The sequence below is a fragment of the Nomascus leucogenys genome, chromosome 22a (assembly GCF_006542625.1).
Source record: "Nomascus leucogenys isolate Asia chromosome 22a, Asia_NLE_v1, whole genome shotgun sequence".
Taxonomy (NCBI): Eukaryota; Metazoa; Chordata; class Mammalia; order Primates; family Hylobatidae; genus Nomascus; species Nomascus leucogenys.
The window spans coordinates 103,637,559-103,656,091 of record NC_044402.1 but is presented as its reverse complement, the minus strand read 5'-3'; the positions used below and the strand labels follow the sequence as shown (position 1 = coordinate 103,656,091).

At 37.1% G+C, this 18,533-nt stretch overlaps 1 protein-coding gene across 1 annotated transcript in view; it reads right to left on the bottom strand.

The window, feature by feature from the left end:
* The window catches only part of NBEAL1 (neurobeachin like 1), a 207,371-nt gene that overhangs the window by 32,673 nt on the left and 156,165 nt on the right, over window positions 1-18,533 (bottom strand). Inside the window, exons 37-44 of the mRNA XM_030803003.1 lie at window positions 17,699-17,847; window positions 16,629-16,762; window positions 14,152-14,256; window positions 11,970-12,065; window positions 11,135-11,259; window positions 8,668-8,808; window positions 3,187-3,317; window positions 315-424 (exon numbers count right to left, since the gene is read on the bottom strand). Of these exons, the coding sequence (XP_030658863.1) occupies window positions 315-424; window positions 3,187-3,317; window positions 8,668-8,808; window positions 11,135-11,259; window positions 11,970-12,065; window positions 14,152-14,256; window positions 16,629-16,762; window positions 17,699-17,847 (991 nt within the window). The remainder of the gene's footprint in view (window positions 1-314; window positions 425-3,186; window positions 3,318-8,667; window positions 8,809-11,134; window positions 11,260-11,969; window positions 12,066-14,151; window positions 14,257-16,628; window positions 16,763-17,698; window positions 17,848-18,533) is intronic.

Genomic DNA, 18,533 nt, shown 5'->3' with positions numbered 1-18,533 from the left:
CTGTAAAACACCAAACTACACCAGCTTGGTGACTGGAACATTTACATATACAGCAGATAGACATTTTACAGAGCTGAAATGTTTAATATTTTGATATATATATATATATTTATTCATGGTACTATACTATAGTCTTACTATATCAGAAGATTCATATCCTCAAAATAAATTGCTATATTGTACTTTCTAAAGTCAGCATATACAATAGATTACAAACTAATCTAGAAAAATAATTAAGTCAAATTATCCCATCCTCTGGAAAACACAACTTTTATCTTATTATTCTGTCTAATAACTAAATGCAAAAGTCTTACCAAAGCTTTCCTATGTTTATAGATGAAATCTTCAGCTGATTTAGCCCATTTGGGGAGAATGACATCATTTACTAATTCTTTGGAAACTTGTAGACGACCCAAGTTAAATTCTAAGACATGTAAAAAGAAAATGTATCAAATCATTTTAGATTATAATAAACGAAGTAAAACAAACAATAATGAGGGCATATTCCTACGCAAAACATATTTTTTTCTTTTAAAATTCTTATCTATTGGAGTACATACCAGTTAATGTAAAAACAAAAATAACTAGTTTTAAATTAGCTATTATAAGGTAAATTAGAGTAAGAATTAAGTTGTTAAGCAAGAAAAGTGGGGGAAACTATAGCTACAACCCTTATTTTAATCTGACCAAAATGCAAAATTAAGTTTTCTTCTTACACTTAAAATAATGAGAAGGACACTGTCTCTCTAATAGTAAAATACAGCTCCTTAAAGCTTTTTGGTGTAACTCATACCTTAAACTCACCTACTGGAAGAGTTATATTTGTCTGGTGGAAGAATAATATATTTACATACCACTATTCTAAATAGATACTTGCATAGTAAAGATTTGCTCATATGGTTAGAACATGGCATTTTGATAAAATTTCCCCAAATATGAGGTTGTTTTGTTTACACAATGTCGCAGGGGAGAAGGGGGACTGTTAACACAAAAAACTTCAAAAAAGAAGGCCTTAAAATACCAGTATGCTGCCTTAAAATACCAGTGTAACACAAGTTGGAGAAGAGTTTAAATGTCATAAAATGACAGGATGCACAGGGTCTTTGGTTTTATGTTAAACCCATCACAGTGTAGCAGATATTATTCGTTGCCCACCTGATAGTCATTCCCTCTTTTTATTTGCTAGCAGAACCTTTATTTCATTCAAGTGTCCATCTCTGCCCTATATTTCATGCCCATTCCAGGTGACTGGTCTAGGGGTTGGTATATGACCCAGTTCTGGAGAGTGAGGAGAAGTTATGAGAAAGAGTTTCTCACTCTTAAGAAAGGACACAATGGATTAACAGCCTCACTTATTTCTATGATACTGTTGGATCTGCCTATGATGCCTAAAACTGCATTAGGCATTTGTGACCACGAGAGGAACTAGCCAAAGCCAAAATAGAATGGCAGAGTGAGAATACATAAAAAAAGTTGGCACTGATGATGCTAAGCTATCTGAAACTACCATACCTCAGGATTTTTATTATGGGAAACACTAAAATTTCCTTGTTTGCACAATTTTGAGTTGGTTTTATTAAATTTTTTTCCTAAAGGCATTCTGTTTTTCTTTGCTTTTTAAATTTTTTATTCTTAAAGGCATTCTAATTGATATATTTGCTTTCTCCCAAACCACTCATTTCAAAGAGGCAATGTATACCTAGAAGTGGAGGCCATCAGGACAATGGTGCTAAAGACAGCAACTAACTCTGATATAAATTGTTAAAGAGTACCTTAAGTTCTCTATCCAAATGTAGTATGCTTATCCCTCCTATTCTAGATACTCTGCTTTAGGAGAATCCAGTCCAACAGCTGACTGAGAGTTTAGGATCAGACTCAGACAACAGATTTACCTCATTTTCTGAAAGTCACCAATTCTGACTGCCTTACTGTGATGCCCTGCCTCCAACAGCTTATTCCAGAGTGCATGGTCAAAGTGACATTAAGCCCTGGATATGTTCTCCACAGTATGACAAATACTTGTACTGAATAAAAGAAGGGTCAAACATTAACATTACATGTTAGGGCAGGGAAAAAAGTTGGTAATAACCCTTTAATACTGGGGAACCTCTCTAAAGAACACCAATAGTAAAAATATTGCTAATTTCCTTATTTGTACTTAAAAGTAAATGTAAAACTACCTCACAGAAAAAGGATTTGGACATTTAAAAAGGTATTAATACTTAACTCCATACTTCTCTACTTCAAAAACACAACATAAATTTTCAAACATTATAATAACTTATATCCTGTCATTTTAATTTGCCTACTCTTGCATGCTCTAAATCAGGAGTTACGAAATTTTTCCTATAAAAAGTCAAAGAATAAATATTTTTGGCTTTGTGAGTGATATCATATCTGTTGCAACTACTCAAATATGCCACTATGCTTACTTTGAAAGTAACCTTCTATGATACAAAAATGAATTTGCTGGCCGGGCATGGTGACTCCCACCTGTAATCTAAGCACTTTGGGAGGCCAAGGCGGAAGGATCACTTGAGTCCAGGAGTTCGAGACCAGCCTGGATAACAAAGTGAGACCCCATCTCTACAAAAAAGAATTGCGGGCATGGTGGTGCAGATCCATAGTCCTAGCTACTCAGGAGGCTGAACTGAGAGGATTGCTTGAGCCCAGGAGGTCAAGGCTGCAGTGAGTAGTGATCACAGCACTGCATTTCAGCCTAAGGGAAAAGCAAGACCCTGTCTCAAAAAAAAAAAAAAAAAAAAAAAAAAAAAATTGGCTGGCTGTGTTCAGTGAAACCGTATATATAAAGACATGAGTTTGCCCATGGAGTTGGTTAATAGACCTGTAGTCAGCTGACGGTTAGTCTAAATCCTTGCCTTATCTAACTCAAACACTTTTAACCTAAGTGGTGAAATAGCATATGGTCATTTTTGCTTCCCTAGTAAACACTGTAGTCTGATAAATTCTCTTACTGATTCAAATTTGACTCCTTTAGCTTAGTTCCCTATAGCACTTCCCTGGAAGGTAAGACTCATAGCAATAGTTCAGCCCTGTTACTAAGTAATCCATAGACAGAATGAATCTTAAGTAATCTACAGGATATTACAAAAATGTCTTGAAAGACATTTTTGAGGCTCCTCCATTGGGACCTGCTAGTCAAATTTTTAATCCTCTATTTCTTACGATTTTGATTTTCCAAAAACTCTGGGAAATAGAAGAATTCAGGAATAAGTTCTTTAACATCATATGGATTATCCATAAGAGCTTGCCAGGTAGCAGGAATAGAATGGAACTGTCGATCTGCACAGTCAAACCTGCATGTAGAAATTAAAAGAGAACGTAAATATTGAATGAAATCAACAACAAGACATGAAACAAAACTTTTAAACTCCCTTCAGGGTTCCTAATGATTAGAGGTACTGTTTTCTGAATCTTCCTCTTTAATGCCTACACGTACAATTTACTCTCTTTATTATGATAATCTCTATCTTTCATATTGTGTTGTCAGGAACTAAATACTCTAATTTTAATCACCAGTAGCACCTTAGTTGAACTAGTTGAAAACCAAATCACACTGGAGAAAAATTTCAAATAAATTAAATGTAATCTTAAGAGTCTTTTTAGGGCTGGATGCGGTGGCTCACGCCTGTAATTCCAGCACTTCGGGAGGTCGAGGCAGGTGGATTACCTCAGGTCAGGAGTTCAAGACCAGCCTGGCCAACATGGTGAAACCTTGTCGCTACTAAAAATACAAAAATTAGCCAGGCTTGGTGGCATACACCTGTAATCCCAGCTACTTGGGAGGCTGAGCCAGGAGAATTGCTTGAGCCCGGGAGGCAGAGGTTCCCGGGAGATCGTGCCACTGCACTCCAGCCTGGCCGACAGAGCAAGACTCTTGTTTCAAAAAAAAAAAAAAAAAAGGCACTTTTGCTGAATAAAATTTATTATAGAAAGTGAATGTTATTTCAATATTTGAAAATCAGTATAAACATGATTATAAACATTATAGTATCAATATACTTGGTTAACAGATCTGTAGGAATGCTGCTGATTTAATCACTGATATATAAATATTTTTACAAACTCTTCCTCTTAAAACCAGACAGTGAGTTAGGGAAATAACTCTGTGGCTAAAGCTTTTATGTTTTACTTGCATAATCTATTGTCTTATTTTAATATTATTTAATTTTCAATTAATTAATTTTATGTATTTACTTATTTTAGAGATGAGGATCTCACTATGTTGCCCAGGCTAGAGTGCAGTGGCTATTCACAGGCACCATCATAATGTGCTGCAGTGTCAAACTCCTGGCTTCAGGAGATTCTCCCACCTCAGCCTTCCAAGTAGCTGGGACTAAGAGGCCCAGGCCACTGCTCCTGGCTTAATTTTATTTATTTAAATTTAATCATGGGCACTGCGTCTATAGTAGCTGAATGAAGCTCAAGTGGATATGTTGCAATTGTATTATGCTTTCCCTAATAAAACAACAGTATAAATCCCTTCTGTTTTATTTCATTTGATATTGTTTTCCTGGATTTATTAAGTATTTAATGGCCTTGAGTCTAAGGTAAGGCTATGCTACAAGGAAAAAAGGTGACATTAATGACCAATTTGTTTCTTGTTTTTTACGCCTATTTAATCTTGGTTTGAAGCAGAGCTGATCTTAACAGAATTTTGAATTTAATTATAATTTAATTATAGACATCTGACCATCTAAAACATTTCAGTATATAGTATATTCAAGAAGACATATAGTTTTGAGATAAAATTAACATATAAATTGCTCGTTTTAAGTGGACAATTCAAGGGTTTAATTCAGTATATTCATAATTGTGCAACTATCATCACAGTGAATTTTACAACATTCTCATCACTCCAAGAAGAAATGTTGTACTTGTTAGCAGTCACTGCCCATTCACCCTACTCCCACCCCGGAGACTGCTAATGTACCCTATATCTCTATGCCTATTTTTATTTCATTTTGCCTATTCTGACTATCTGTGTATTTTGGACATTTCATGTAAGTGATGTAATATGTGCCCTTTTGTCTCTGGCTTATTTTATTTGGCATAATGTTTTCAAGGCTCATTCATATTATAGCATCTATCAATACTTCATTCCTTGAATTCATTCATGGCCAAATAATATTCCATTGTATGGATATATCACATTATTCATTTATCAGTAGATGGACACTTGTTTGTTTCTACTTTTTGGTTATAAATTATATTGGTATGGCCAGGTGAGGTGGCTCATGCCTGTAATCCCAGCACTTTGGTAGGCCAAGGTGGGCAGATCACTTGAGATCAGGAGTTCATGATCAGCAAAACCCCATCTCTACCAAAAATACAAAAAAATTACTTGAGTGTGGTGGTGCACACCTAGAGTCCCAGCTACTTTGGAGGCTGAGGCAGGAGAATCGCTTGAGCCTGGGAGACGGAGGTTGCAGTGAGCTGAAACTGAGCCACTGCACTCCAGCCTGGGCGACAGAGTGAGACTCTGTCTCAAAAAGAAAAAAAAAAAAAGGCTGGTATGAACATTTATGTACAAATTTTTGTGTGCATATATGTCTTCAATTATCTTAGGTATGTATCTAGAAGTGGAATTTCTAGGTTATACAGCAATTCTATATTTAACTTTTTTTTTTTTTTTGAGATGGAATATTTCTCTGTCACCCAGGCTGGAGTGCAGTGACATGATCTTGGCTCACTGCAATGTCCGCCTCCCGGGTTCAGGCAATTCTCCTGTCTCAGCCTCCAGAGTAGCTAGGATTACAGGCACCCACCACCACGCCCAGATAATTTTTGTATTTTTAGTAGAGACAGGGTTTTATCATGTTTGCCAGACTAGTCTCGAACGCCTGACCTCAAGTGATTTGCCTACCTCAGCCTCCCAATGTGCTGGGATTACAGGTGTGAGCCACCACACCCAGCCCTCTAAATTTAACCTTTTGAGGAACTGCCAGACTATTTTCCACAAAAGCTACACCATTTTACATTCCCACTGGCAGTATTTATAAGGGTCCCAATTTCTCCACATGCTCTTCAGCACTAGTTACTATTTGTCTTTTTTATTATAGCTATCATAGTGGGTGTGAAGTGGCATCTCACTGTGGTTTTGATTTGAATTTCCCTGATGACTCATGCTGTTGAGCATCTTTTCGTGTGTTTACTGAACATTTGCATATCTCCTTTGAAGAAATGTTTATTTAGATCTGTTGTCTATTTTTTAATTGGGTTGTCTTTTTATTATTAAGATATAAGAACTCTTCCCCCTCCCTCTCTTTTTTTAATAGAGATGGGCATCTCACTATGTTGCCCAGGCTGAACTTGAACTCCTGGGCTCAAGCAATCCTTGTGCCTCAGCCTCCTGAGTAGCTGAAGTTATAGGTGTGTGCCACCTCACCTTGAGTGTAAGGGTTTTTTGTATATTCTAGGTACAAATATACAAAAGTCCCTTATCAGATACAGTTTTCATTTCATTTCATTTCTTTTCCTTTTTCTTTTTTTTTGAGATAGAGCTTTGCTGTGTCACCCAGGCTGGAGTACAGTGGTGCAATCACGGTTCACTATAGCCTCGACCTCCTGGGTTCAATCTATCCTCCCACCTCAGCCTCCCAAGTAGCTGGGACTACAGGTGCACACCACCACACCCAACTAACTTTCTATTTTTTGTAAAGATGGGGTTTTGCCTTGTTGCCTAGGCTGATCTCAAACTCATGGGCTCAAGTGATCCACCTGACCTGGCCTCCCAAAGTGTTGGGGATTAAAGGCATAAGCCAACATGTTTGGCCAGTTTTTACTTTCTTGATGGTGACCTCTGAAGTATTATACAATCTATTTTTGAAGCTTTGTAAAAAATCATTTAGTCATAAAATTATTAAAAGCTGAAAAGACCTAGTTATACTTTATTGCATTTTTTTTTTTTGAGACAGTTTCACTCCTTCACCCAGCCTGGAGTGCAGTGGCACAAGCTCAGCTGACTGCAACCTCCGCCTCCCATGTTCAAGTGACTCTCATGCCTCAGTCTCCTGAGTAGCTAGGACTACAGGCATGCCTAGCTAATTTTTTTGTATTTTTAGTAGAGACGGGGTTTCACCGTGTTGGCCAGGCCAGCCTGGTCTCGAAATTCTGACCTCAGGTGATCCACCCATCTTGGCCTCCCAAAGTGCTGGGATTAGAGGTGTGAACCACTACACCTGGCCTACTTTACTGTATCTTATGGAGAGAAAAGTATCTTCTATCAGATACTTACTTTGGGAGGCCAAGGTGGGCAGATCACTTAACATCAGCAGTTCAAGACCAGCCTGGGCAATATGGCAAAACCCCATCTCTACCAAAAATACAAAAAAATTACCCAGGTGTGGTGGCACACCACACAACACGCATCTCAGTGAGCTGAGATTGCACCACTGCACTCCAGCCTGGGTGAAGGAGTGAGACTCTGTCTCAAAAAAAAAAAAAAAAGATGCAATAAAGTATAACTGGATCTTTTCAGCTTTTAATAATTTTATGACTAAATGAATTTTTACAAAGCTTCAAAAATAGATTATATAATACTTCAAAGGTCACCATCAAAGGTTACATGGTACATGTAAAATCTGGGGATGTTTAGTGATCTTAGGGCCAGAGTCTCTTCTTGAAAGCCAAGGCTTATTGTACATACACAGAAATAAGGAACCCAGGCTAACTGTGAGAGATAAAAGCTACAGGGAAAGAGAACAGAATAGGCAATATTTACATAGCTCTGGATCGGGCAGGGAAGGCAAAATGGTTGTTAAAGAATAAGGCAACATGGGGAGCGGTGGCTAACGCCTGTAATCCCAGCACTTTGGGAGGCCGAGGCGGGTGGATCACGAGGTCAGGAGATCGAGACCATCCTGGCTAACACGGTGAAACCCCGTCTCTACTAAAAATACAAAAAATTAGCCGGGCGAGGTGGCGGGCGCCTGTAGTCCCAGCTACGCGGGAGGCTGAGGCAGGAGAATGGCATGAACCCCGGGGGGCGGAGCCAGCAGTGAGCCGAGACTGCGCCACTGCACTCCAGCCTGGGTGAAACAGCGAGACTCCGTCTCAAAAAAAAAAAAAAAAAAAAAAGGATTAGGCAACATGGAGACAAAACATGTATAAATAGGGAGCTATGTGGAGGATTTATTGAGGAACAGAAGATTCATGGAAAAGCTGATTTTCCTTCCTAGGAAAATGTACAACATAGGTAAGTTATAATACCCACAGTGTAAATACAGTGGTATCAAAGACTTGTTTGAGCTGCTGTAATAATGTAAGAGTCTCTTATTGCTCCTCCTTCCATTCCTCACGATACACATTTTTAGGACTATATAGGCATTGGCATTGGATTGGTTTGACTCTCAGGTGATGCCTTAGATTTAGCTCTAAATCAGATTTAATGCTAAATCCCTGGTAGATTCCTCAAAACAGTAAGAATCACAAAGGCACACTGGGATAACACTGAAAAAGGAATTCTCCTTAAGTCACTTGTGTGAGTCAGTTTGAGTGACTCATTCTCAAACTAGTTTATTTTTAGCTGATCAAAATTTAATACAGGAGAATAAAAAAGACATGTTACATAGTACATGACATGAAGGCAAACAGTTTTCAACACTAACATAGCATAAGAAAATAGCTTATTTACTCAAAACATACCTTCCACTCTGAAGTTGGATGTGGAGGGTGGTGAATGGTTCTACACGAATGAGATAGTGCATGACCCCCGCAGAATTTGAATAGTGAGTACCATAGTGAAACTTATCAATAGTTCCCATAGGATCCTCAAAATTTTCATATCTGTGGGGAAAAAATCCTAAAGTTTTATAACCACAATAATAAAGTACATAAGGGGGCATAAGTTTGTATTTTATTTCTGAAAATACGGTTTTTAAAAAGTCCATCCTTCTTCACATGCCTCACTATCAAGCTCTGTATTCATATCATCATTATACCATACTAGAAAATGAAAAAAGTTTTATTCCTTAATACTTTTCTCTGAACAACAAAATACCATAAATACTTCATTCTGGAATAGTTTTTATTTTTATTTTATTTATTTATTTATTTATTTATTTATGACAGAGTCTCGCTCTGTTGCTCAGGCTGGAGTGCAGTGGCACGATCTTGGCTCACTGCAAGCTCTGCCTCCTGGGTTCACGCCATTCTCCTGCCTCAGCCTCCTGAGTAGCTGGGACTACAGGTGCTTGCCACCACACCCGGCTAATTTTTTCTATTTTTAGTAGAGACAGGGTTTCATCATGTTAGCCAGGATGGTCTTGATCTCCTGACCTCGTGATCCACCTGCCTCGGCCTCCCAAAATGCTGAGATTACAGGTGTTAGTCACCGCACTCAGCCTGGAATAGTTTTTGTTATGCAATAATAATACATGTTCATTGTAGAAAAATTAGAAAATAGAGAATCAAAACAGAAGAAACTTAAAATCAACTACAATTCCACATCCCAGAGATAATTAACACAAATTTTTTGGTGAATATCTATCTATCCTAATGTATAAATTAATATACAAATTTTTTTACATAAAAGTTCTACATATATTGTTCATAACAATATATTTTTCATTTTTCATTTAATAATTTTCATTTAACAATTTTTCATTTAACAATTTTCTACAGACATCTTTCCAAATGACTGAGTAGTCTATTTTTAACAGGTACATAATATTGTATAGATGTAACACAATTTAACTATTTCTTTACTTTTTAGACACTTAGATTGTTTCCTTGTACTTTTTTTTTTTTTTGCTAGTATAAAGCACTGTGATAATTAAACATCCTTTTGTTGCCAAGGTAACAGGAAAAAAAAAAAAGGAAGAACCAGTCAAGAATTGTGAAAATTAATACCTAGAAATCTAAAGGTAAAAGAAAAAAGAGATGGCGGATAGGAAAAAGGCCTAAACCAGATTATTACCAAAAGATATACAGTGATTCTTCAAGGTCTATCACTGATACATGCGTAATTGGTCTGAACGGTGACATCTGAATTAGTGTGTATAAAATCTAAATAAGAATAAAAGTTTTTTGTAGGCCATAAACACTGAATTTCAAAAACGAAAATAGTAATGGGTTCATTAAGCTGGAGCCAATTTCCTTTTACATACTAATCATGAATATTCAGGGTAATAAAAAAGTTTTCAGGTCAAAGCCATTTGTATCTATGCAAAAATGTACCACTAAAATGTAAAACAACTTGCATCTTTAATTACCAATAAAATAAGTTATTTATATGAGTGTTTCCTGTAGAACACTGTTTTAAAAAATTACAAAACCTTCTTTTGGTTATTATCAGATAAAAAAGTTTGACTAATGGCAGTGATGGTATACATATATACACAGCAAAGTTCCACTGGTAAATCAAGTCAAATCAAATATTAAACATCGTAAAAATCCTAGGGAACGTTTGCAAAGAAAAAGTAGAAAAAAAAAGTACCATCTACTTTCATATCAATCTATAACTAAGTTAATTTGTAAAATAGTTTTGTTCTTATTATTAGAATTCAAAACTCAAAAGTCATCCCTAAGTTCACAGGGAGAAAAAGGGAAATTAAAATCAGGTTATTCTGTTGCCTGTGGGCAGCTTGCCTTGAAAAAATTAATCGTGAGAAGTTGACAGGGTAGATCATAAACAGAACTATAAAATTTTCTTCTTCTTATCAAAATGACATGTTCTAAATTGCCACACATTCTCTCTTCTTCATTCACATTATTACTGAAAACACATCAGTATAAGTTGTATATCTACCCAAATATTATATTAGACAGATACTTTAATATGTTTGATTATTAAGTTATAAAGTTTAAAACATCTTGGAAGAAAAATTTCAAGAATTTATTACTCTTTAGCACGTACTTATTGCCTGGTAAAAAGAAATTCTGAGCAATATCAATTTAAATTTGGTGATGAAGGGAAATCAACACAAGTATAGTCAAGATTTCTGAAGGGCAACCAAGATATTTTCAAGAAAACTTAGTGAAATAATTATCAGACTCTGATTATCAAAAGTAGTAGTACATTAAAAATAATTTTTTGGTTGGCCATAGTAAAAAATCAATACAAATTCAAAGAAGCAATGTGTATTTTACAAAAGGAATAAGAAGCACTTACTTTTCTCGCATAGCTTTGGCATTTTTTTCATTAACTACCCCAATTGGTTTGGAAAGATCTCGAAATACAGCAGGGTTATTAAGGTCCAATTCTTCCGAAGTATAATCTTGTAAAATCCAGGGAAACTAAAAGAGCCATAATTTACAATTTAGACATTCCTTCCTAGAGAAGCTAATATCCTCATATCTAATATCAAATGGTTACCTAAAGACAAAAAGGGATAGTCTCTAAAAATATTTTTTCCCTGTTGTAAATATCCATTCATCTTTAGTTCAATAACCAGAAGCATTATTTCCTATAATTCCACTGGAATCTTTTCTTTTCTTTTTTTTTTTTTGAGACAAAGTCTTGCTCTGTCGCCCAGGCTGGAGTGCAGTGTCATGATCTCGGCTCACTGCAATCTCTGCCTCCTGAGTTTAAGCGATTCTCCTGCCTCAGCCTCCTGAGTTGCTGGGATTACAGGTGTGCACCACCACGCCCAGCTAATTTTTGTATTTTTAGTAGAGACGGGGTTTCACCATGTTGACTAGGCTCGTCTCAAACTCCTGACCTCAGGTGATCCACCCGCCTTGGCTTCCCAAAGTGCTGGGATTACAAGCATAAGCCACCGCGCCTGGCCCCACTGGATATTTTCAATGAAGTGAAAGAAAAAAGGCTTTTATTTAAATTAGTTTTCATGTTTATATACTTTTTGAAAATAACTGGGTAGAAAACATACAGAAAGGCCAAAGTGTTTTTATATTTTTTAAATAAAAAATAAGTATCATGTATATACTTCTGTGATTTATAAAACTGTAGAGCAATTCCACATTTATAAGGTTTATGCAAAACTTACCACAGGATACTGTGCAAGGTCATTATAGGTTCGTCCTGCCATTGTATTTATTTGAATGAGGTAGTCAAAATTTGATATCTCTCTGTTTACCCATTTCTAGACAGCACAAAAAAGAGCAATATCAAAATTTAAAAATCTACATCTCTTAGACATTGGTAGCTATTACTGACAGGACCAAGAACGGGCTAAAAAAAAAAAGAAGGTACAACAGGGAGATAAATCAATATACTTTTCCTAAATTTACTTCTTTTAAAATATTGGTCTCTAAAAAAGGAACAGAAAATTCAACATAAATCTTATACCACAGTCTAGAAGGTCTTGATAAAAATTCTTTCCTAAAAAAAAAAAAAAGACTTGTCTTTTCTTCAATTAAATGTTTTATTTGAATACCTTAAAATTTTTATTTTATTTATTTATTTTAGAGAAATGGTCTCACTCTGTCACCCAGGCTGGAGTGCAGTGAAGCAATCATAGCTCATTACAGCCTCAAACTCCTGGGCTCAAGCTATCTACCTGGCTTAGCCTCCCAAGTAGCTAGGACTAAAGGCATGCCCTATTACACTGGCTAATTTTTTAAACTGTTTGTAGAGATGAGGTCTTGCTTTGTTGCCCAGGCTGGTCTCAAACTCCTGGCCTCAAGTGATACTCCTGGCTTGACCTCCCAAAGCATTGGGTTTACAGGCATGAGCCAATATGCCCAGAATAAACGTCTTAAAATTTCACATTTTACTTTATTTCATTTTTTAAATTACTTTTTAATTTTTGAGACGGAGTTTCACTCTTGTTGCCCACGCTGGAGTGCAATGGCATGATCTCAGCTCACTGTGACCTCTGCTTCCAGGGTTCAAGTGATTCTCCTTCCTCAGCCTCCTGAGTCGCTGGGATTACAGGCACCCACCACCACGCCCAGCTAATTTTTTGTATTTTTAGTAGAGACGGGGTTTCACCATGTTGGCCAGGCTGGTCTCGAACTCTTGACCTCAGGTGATCCACCCACCTTCGTGCTGGGATTACAGGTGTGAGCCACTGCGCGTGGCCTAAAATTTCGAATTTTAGAAGGACTATTTCACTTAGAAATTTTTGTTACAAATTGAAATTTTCATAAGTATATTAAAAAACAGTATCTTGATATACTAAAACTATCCAACTATTTTAATGAAACATTACATTAATTATCCTCAGAGGATACTTAAGTATAGCCCAATTGTTCTTGAGTGCCAAGTTGAGGGATCAGCACTTAAAGAATAAAGTTTATTGCAGAGGCAACAGGAAACGTACTTTATTAAGTAAAACTTTTTTCACTGGCAATAGTAAAGAATTGCTGATGGGTCTTGAATAAGGGCAACACTTAAGAAAGATTAATGTGTTTGTGGGAGGAAGGAGAGAACCAGGAAGCAAAGACCCCAATTAAGAGACTACGAACAGCCCTGGAAAGCCAAAAACAATGGCTTTCCTTTGAGTCCTGGCAGAACAAATTCAAGTGACACTGGGATATAAATAAGAATATAATTCATGAGAGCATTAATTCACTTTGGTGGTAGGAGAATTGGCATTTTTTGGCCCTTTCCAGGCCCTTTTTTCCTTTTTTTTAAACCTCATGCATTGATTATTTTTATTATTAAGACTTTAAAACCCATGTTATTATTATTATTATTTTTGTGACAGAGTCTTGCTCTTTCACCCAGGCTGCAGTGCAGTGGCATGAATCTTAGCTCACCACAACCTCCGCCTCCCCGGTTCAAGCGATTCTCCCGCCTCAGCCTCCCGAGTAGCTGGGATTACAGGTGCCCACCAACACGCCTGGCTACTTTTTGTATTTTTTAGCAGAGATGGGGTTTCACCATGTTGGCCAGGCTGGTCTTGAACTCCTGACCTCAGGTGATCCGCCTGCCTCAGCCTCCCAAAGTGCTGGGATTACAGGCGTGAGCCACTGCGCCCAGCCCTATTTTTTAAAAAGAGAAAATTATTGACGGATATACCCATGAACTGAATGATACAGGAGGTGGCAGGGAGGGCACTGTCTATGTGAGGGAAACAAAGGAAGATTCAAAGATAATTCAAAAGATCAGTCTGAATGGAAGAACAGTAGTTGTAAAAATCAGAGGAAAATAATCAGAAGAAGTCAAGTTTTATTTAAAATGAAGAGCAGAACAGTTCATTAGAGACCATTACAATTTCCTACCTGTGTCAATCCTGATGCTTTGAATAACTCCTGTGGTGATCTGCTTCCATAATAACTATTTGGAGAATGAAGTGACAACAGTCTGCTATATATTTTGTTTCTAACCTATAAAAAACAGCATTTTATACTTTAAAAACAAATCAAGACAAACTTGGAAGATTATGGTAGTCACAATAGCTGTATTGAGAGACAACTCACCCTTTTAAAGTATACAACTTAGTGTTGCGTGGTTTGTTTTGTTTTGTTGAGACAGTCTCTGTCGCCTAGGCTGGAGTGCAGTGGTGTGATCTCGGCTAATTTTTTTGTATTTTTTGTAGACATGGGGTTTTACCATGTTACCCAGGCTGATCTCAAACTCCTGGGCAACAAGTGATCCTCCCATCTTAAGCTCCCAAAGTGCTGGGATTACATGCGTGAGCCACCACACCTGGCCTCAGTGGTTTTTTCTTTTTACTATATTGAAACAGTTGCGTGACTATCACCATTATCTAACTTCAGAAATTTTTTATCACCTCAAATAGAAATCCCATAGTCACTAACAGCTACTTCTCAATTCTGCCTCCTTCCCATTCCCTGACAATTATTAATCTAATTTCTGTCTCTATCGGTTTGCCTGTTCTGGACATTTCATATAAACAGTAGATTATGGTTTTAATTTCTCTATTATACTTGCTGAGATCAAGCCATGTATGTTTACAAAAGTTATCATGTATAACGGAAATATTAGACTTTGAATCAGAAAACTTGCTCAAGTATACTTCAAATTTAGTTCTGCAATTTACTAATCATCTTGGCAAATAAATTAAATTAAACATAATATCTATCCTTATAGTACTGTGAATTATTCAGGGCTATACAAATGCAAAGTTATAAAATTCACTTATAGTTTCTTTAACTATTAAAAAAGGAATAATGGAATTTGCCTTTTTTTTTTTTTTTTTTGAGATGGAGTCTCGCTCTGTCACCCAGGCTAGAGTACACTGGCGTGATCTCGGCTCACTGTAACCTCTGTCTCCAGAGTTCAAGCAATTCTCCTACCTCAGCCTCTCGAGTAGTTGGCATCACAGGTGTGCATCACCATGACCAGCTAATTTCTGTATTTTTAGTAGAGATGGGGTTTCACCATGTTGGGCAGGCTGGTCTCAAACTCTTGACCTCAAGTGATCCAGCTGCCTCGGCCTCCCAAAGTGCTAGGACTATAGGTGTGAGCTCTCGCACCCAGCCAGAATCTGCCTCATTTATTTATTTATTTTGGAGACGGAGTTTCACTCTTGTTGCCCAGGCTAGACTGCAATAGCGTGATCTCGGCTCACTGCAACCTCCGCCTCCCAGGTTCAAGTGATTCTCCTGCCTCAGCCTCCCAAGTAGTTGGGATTATAGGCATGCGCCACCACGAACAGCTAATTTTTGCATTAGTAGAGATGGGGTTTCACCATGTTGGCCAGGGTGGTCTCGAACTCCTGACATCAGGGGATCCACCCACCTTGGCCTCCCAAAGTGCTGGGATTACAGGCGTGAGCCACTGTGTCTGGCCAAATTTGCCACATTTAATCTCATGGTTGTTATAAAGATTAGCTACTTTATACAAATGTACTTTAAAGACAATAAAGTTATACAAACACCTAGTACTTAGCAGGGACAGACTTAGTTTAATTACATGACACAGTTTTCCATAAAACACATGCTTTGTATTTTCCTATGAAGGAAAACTGTCTTGTAATAGTAAAAAGACTTCCTTTTGTAAAACTAGAAGAATGGTCTTTAAACATCTTAATCAAATCATCAATAAGTCAACCTGGGTTCCACAGAAGAATGGAAAATTAGTTATTGTATGTGCTAATGTGAGTCTTCTGAAAAGCAGATGCCAAGACACAATTAAACTGCAAATATTTTACTAGGGGAGATGCCTACGAGAGAAAATGGGAGAGCTCTACAAGGTGGGGAGAGCTGTCAAACTGTAATACATGTCTGACCTCAAGTGAATGAGAGAGGGAAGGAAGGCCGGGCCCAAGCATTCTCAGTAATGAGCCCAAGCTTACACAGCTACTGGTGGCGACAGTACATGGACCCTGGCAATCTGGCTTTAGAGCATATGCACTTAACAACTTACATTATTTAAGAATTTACTATATTCCTAGAAGAAATAGATTCCTCATTATTTTTGAATTTGAAACCAATCTAATTTAATAAATCTTGTCATAGCTTACATATTGTATATTACATCACAAGTGAATGTAATGAGGCACTAAAAATTCTACTTTATCTAGCCATATATATAAAAACTGAACTCCCCCAAAACTCAAATGTAAATAAATCTCAACAAAAATTCATACACTGATTAGCCCCCAAAGTATGTATTTTTTCCTCTAACATTTTATCTTGACAAAAGAATACAGCCCAAAGTCCCATTAGAGCTCACTAGCTGGAAACGTATTTAAAGCTAGCATTTTGGGATTTCCTGAAACCATAATACATACCTCTTTTTTGAAATTGAGAAAGTAGTTGGATTGGTCAACATGAAAAATCTCAAGGGCTGATCTTCTTAAGTTGTAACGCCGGAGGTGAATCTCCCGAATTTGAGAATGAGGCCACTTGAAATCAAAGCCTACTCCTGAAAACAGAAGAAATCTTGTGACTGAGATATCATATAAAGTTACTCATGCCATGTAGAAAATACCTCTTAGTTCTTGACAAAAGGTTTTAGGAAAAAGAAATTCAATTTCTATACTATATAAACCATTTGTTAAATGTGTTGGATATTTAAACTGGTTCTTTTAAATTATGTTAAAGTTCTATAACTATTCTACTGCCTTCCCATTGGAATACAATATAATTCTGAATACATCTCAGAAACAGTTTTCCTTTTCTCTGTATGCTGGCATCTTAGATTTAATCATCCTTTTATTATCACATAAAGGATGACATGAGAAGCCTATAGGAATAAGTACACATACAAAGGTATGATAAAATGAAGACTGTATTAGGTTGGGTGCAGTGGCTCACACCTGTAATCCCAGCACTTTGGGAGGCTGAGGTGGGTGGATCACATGAGATCGGGAGTTTGAGACCAGCCTGACCAACATGGAGAAACTCCGTCTCTACTAAAAAAAAAAAAAAAAATACAAAATTAGCCGGGCATGGTGGCACATGCCTGTAAGCCCAACTACTAGGGAGGCTGAAGCAGGAGAATTGCTTGAACCCAGGAGGCAGAGGTCTCAGTGAGCCGAGATTGCACCATTGCGCTCCAGTCTGGGCAACAAGAGCGAAACTCCATCTCAAAAAAATAATAATAACAACCACTGTATTTTGTAACTTACGTTTACAGCAATTCCCTAGAGCCAAACCCTTAAAAATGCACTGATAATTTTTAAAAAGCATTCCCTTCCACACCTTGGTGAATAACAAATTTGACTCCTTACTGACTTTCCATTTCTCCTTTTACATGATAGACAGTTCTATCTTACTGGTTTCTTCTTCTCATTTATGATTGATAAATTGGATACTTAATTATTGAACAGCAAAAATTATTTTTTCCAGAACTCCTCACCATCTTCTTTTTCAATGCTGCCATCATAGAAGTAAATGTGTTGAGTAGTGATTTCTAATCTGCCAGGAATTACATCAATTATTGTAATGAGTTCACAGTCTTCCATCAATACCAATTTTTCTTTTTGATCCTGTTCTTCTTTCTCATCACTGTAAAAACAAAAAGCCAATAAACAGAAAAATCTAACCATTTATTTTTCTTAAATAGAAAAGAATACCATATTTAAATATAATCTCTTTTTCTTTTTTTTGAGACAAGGTCTTGCTGTCACCCAGGCTGGAGTGCAGTGGCACAATGTCGGCTCAATCACTGCAACCTCTGCCTCCTGGGCTCAAGAAATCCTCCCACCTCAGCCTCCCAAGTAGCTGGGAATACAGGTGCATGCCACCATGCCCAGCTAATTTTTATATTTTTGATAGAGGTGGAGTTTTGCCATGTTGCCCAGGCTGGTTTTGATCTCCTGAGCTCAAGGGATCCACCCACCTCGGTCTCCCAAAGTGCTGGGATAATATGCATGAGCCACCGTGCCTGGCCTCAAATATAAATCACTTATCTGTCAAATTAATGTCCAGGAAAGAATATCTGAATTACCCTCAAGAAGTATTCTGCATATTAAATTACTTAGTGTCCAAATATTTTTATTACTCAATGATTCAGTTTCATTAAAAATAAGCTTTACATCCTGATTTTATATGACCCATTATAATAAAACACAGTGAACCTGTAAAACAACTAGCAGAGGACAGTTGAAAAATAAGGCAATATTGGTCATGTCATTTTAGTTATATTCTGGGAGACATGAATTGACCCACAAAATACATGAATCTGTGACTAA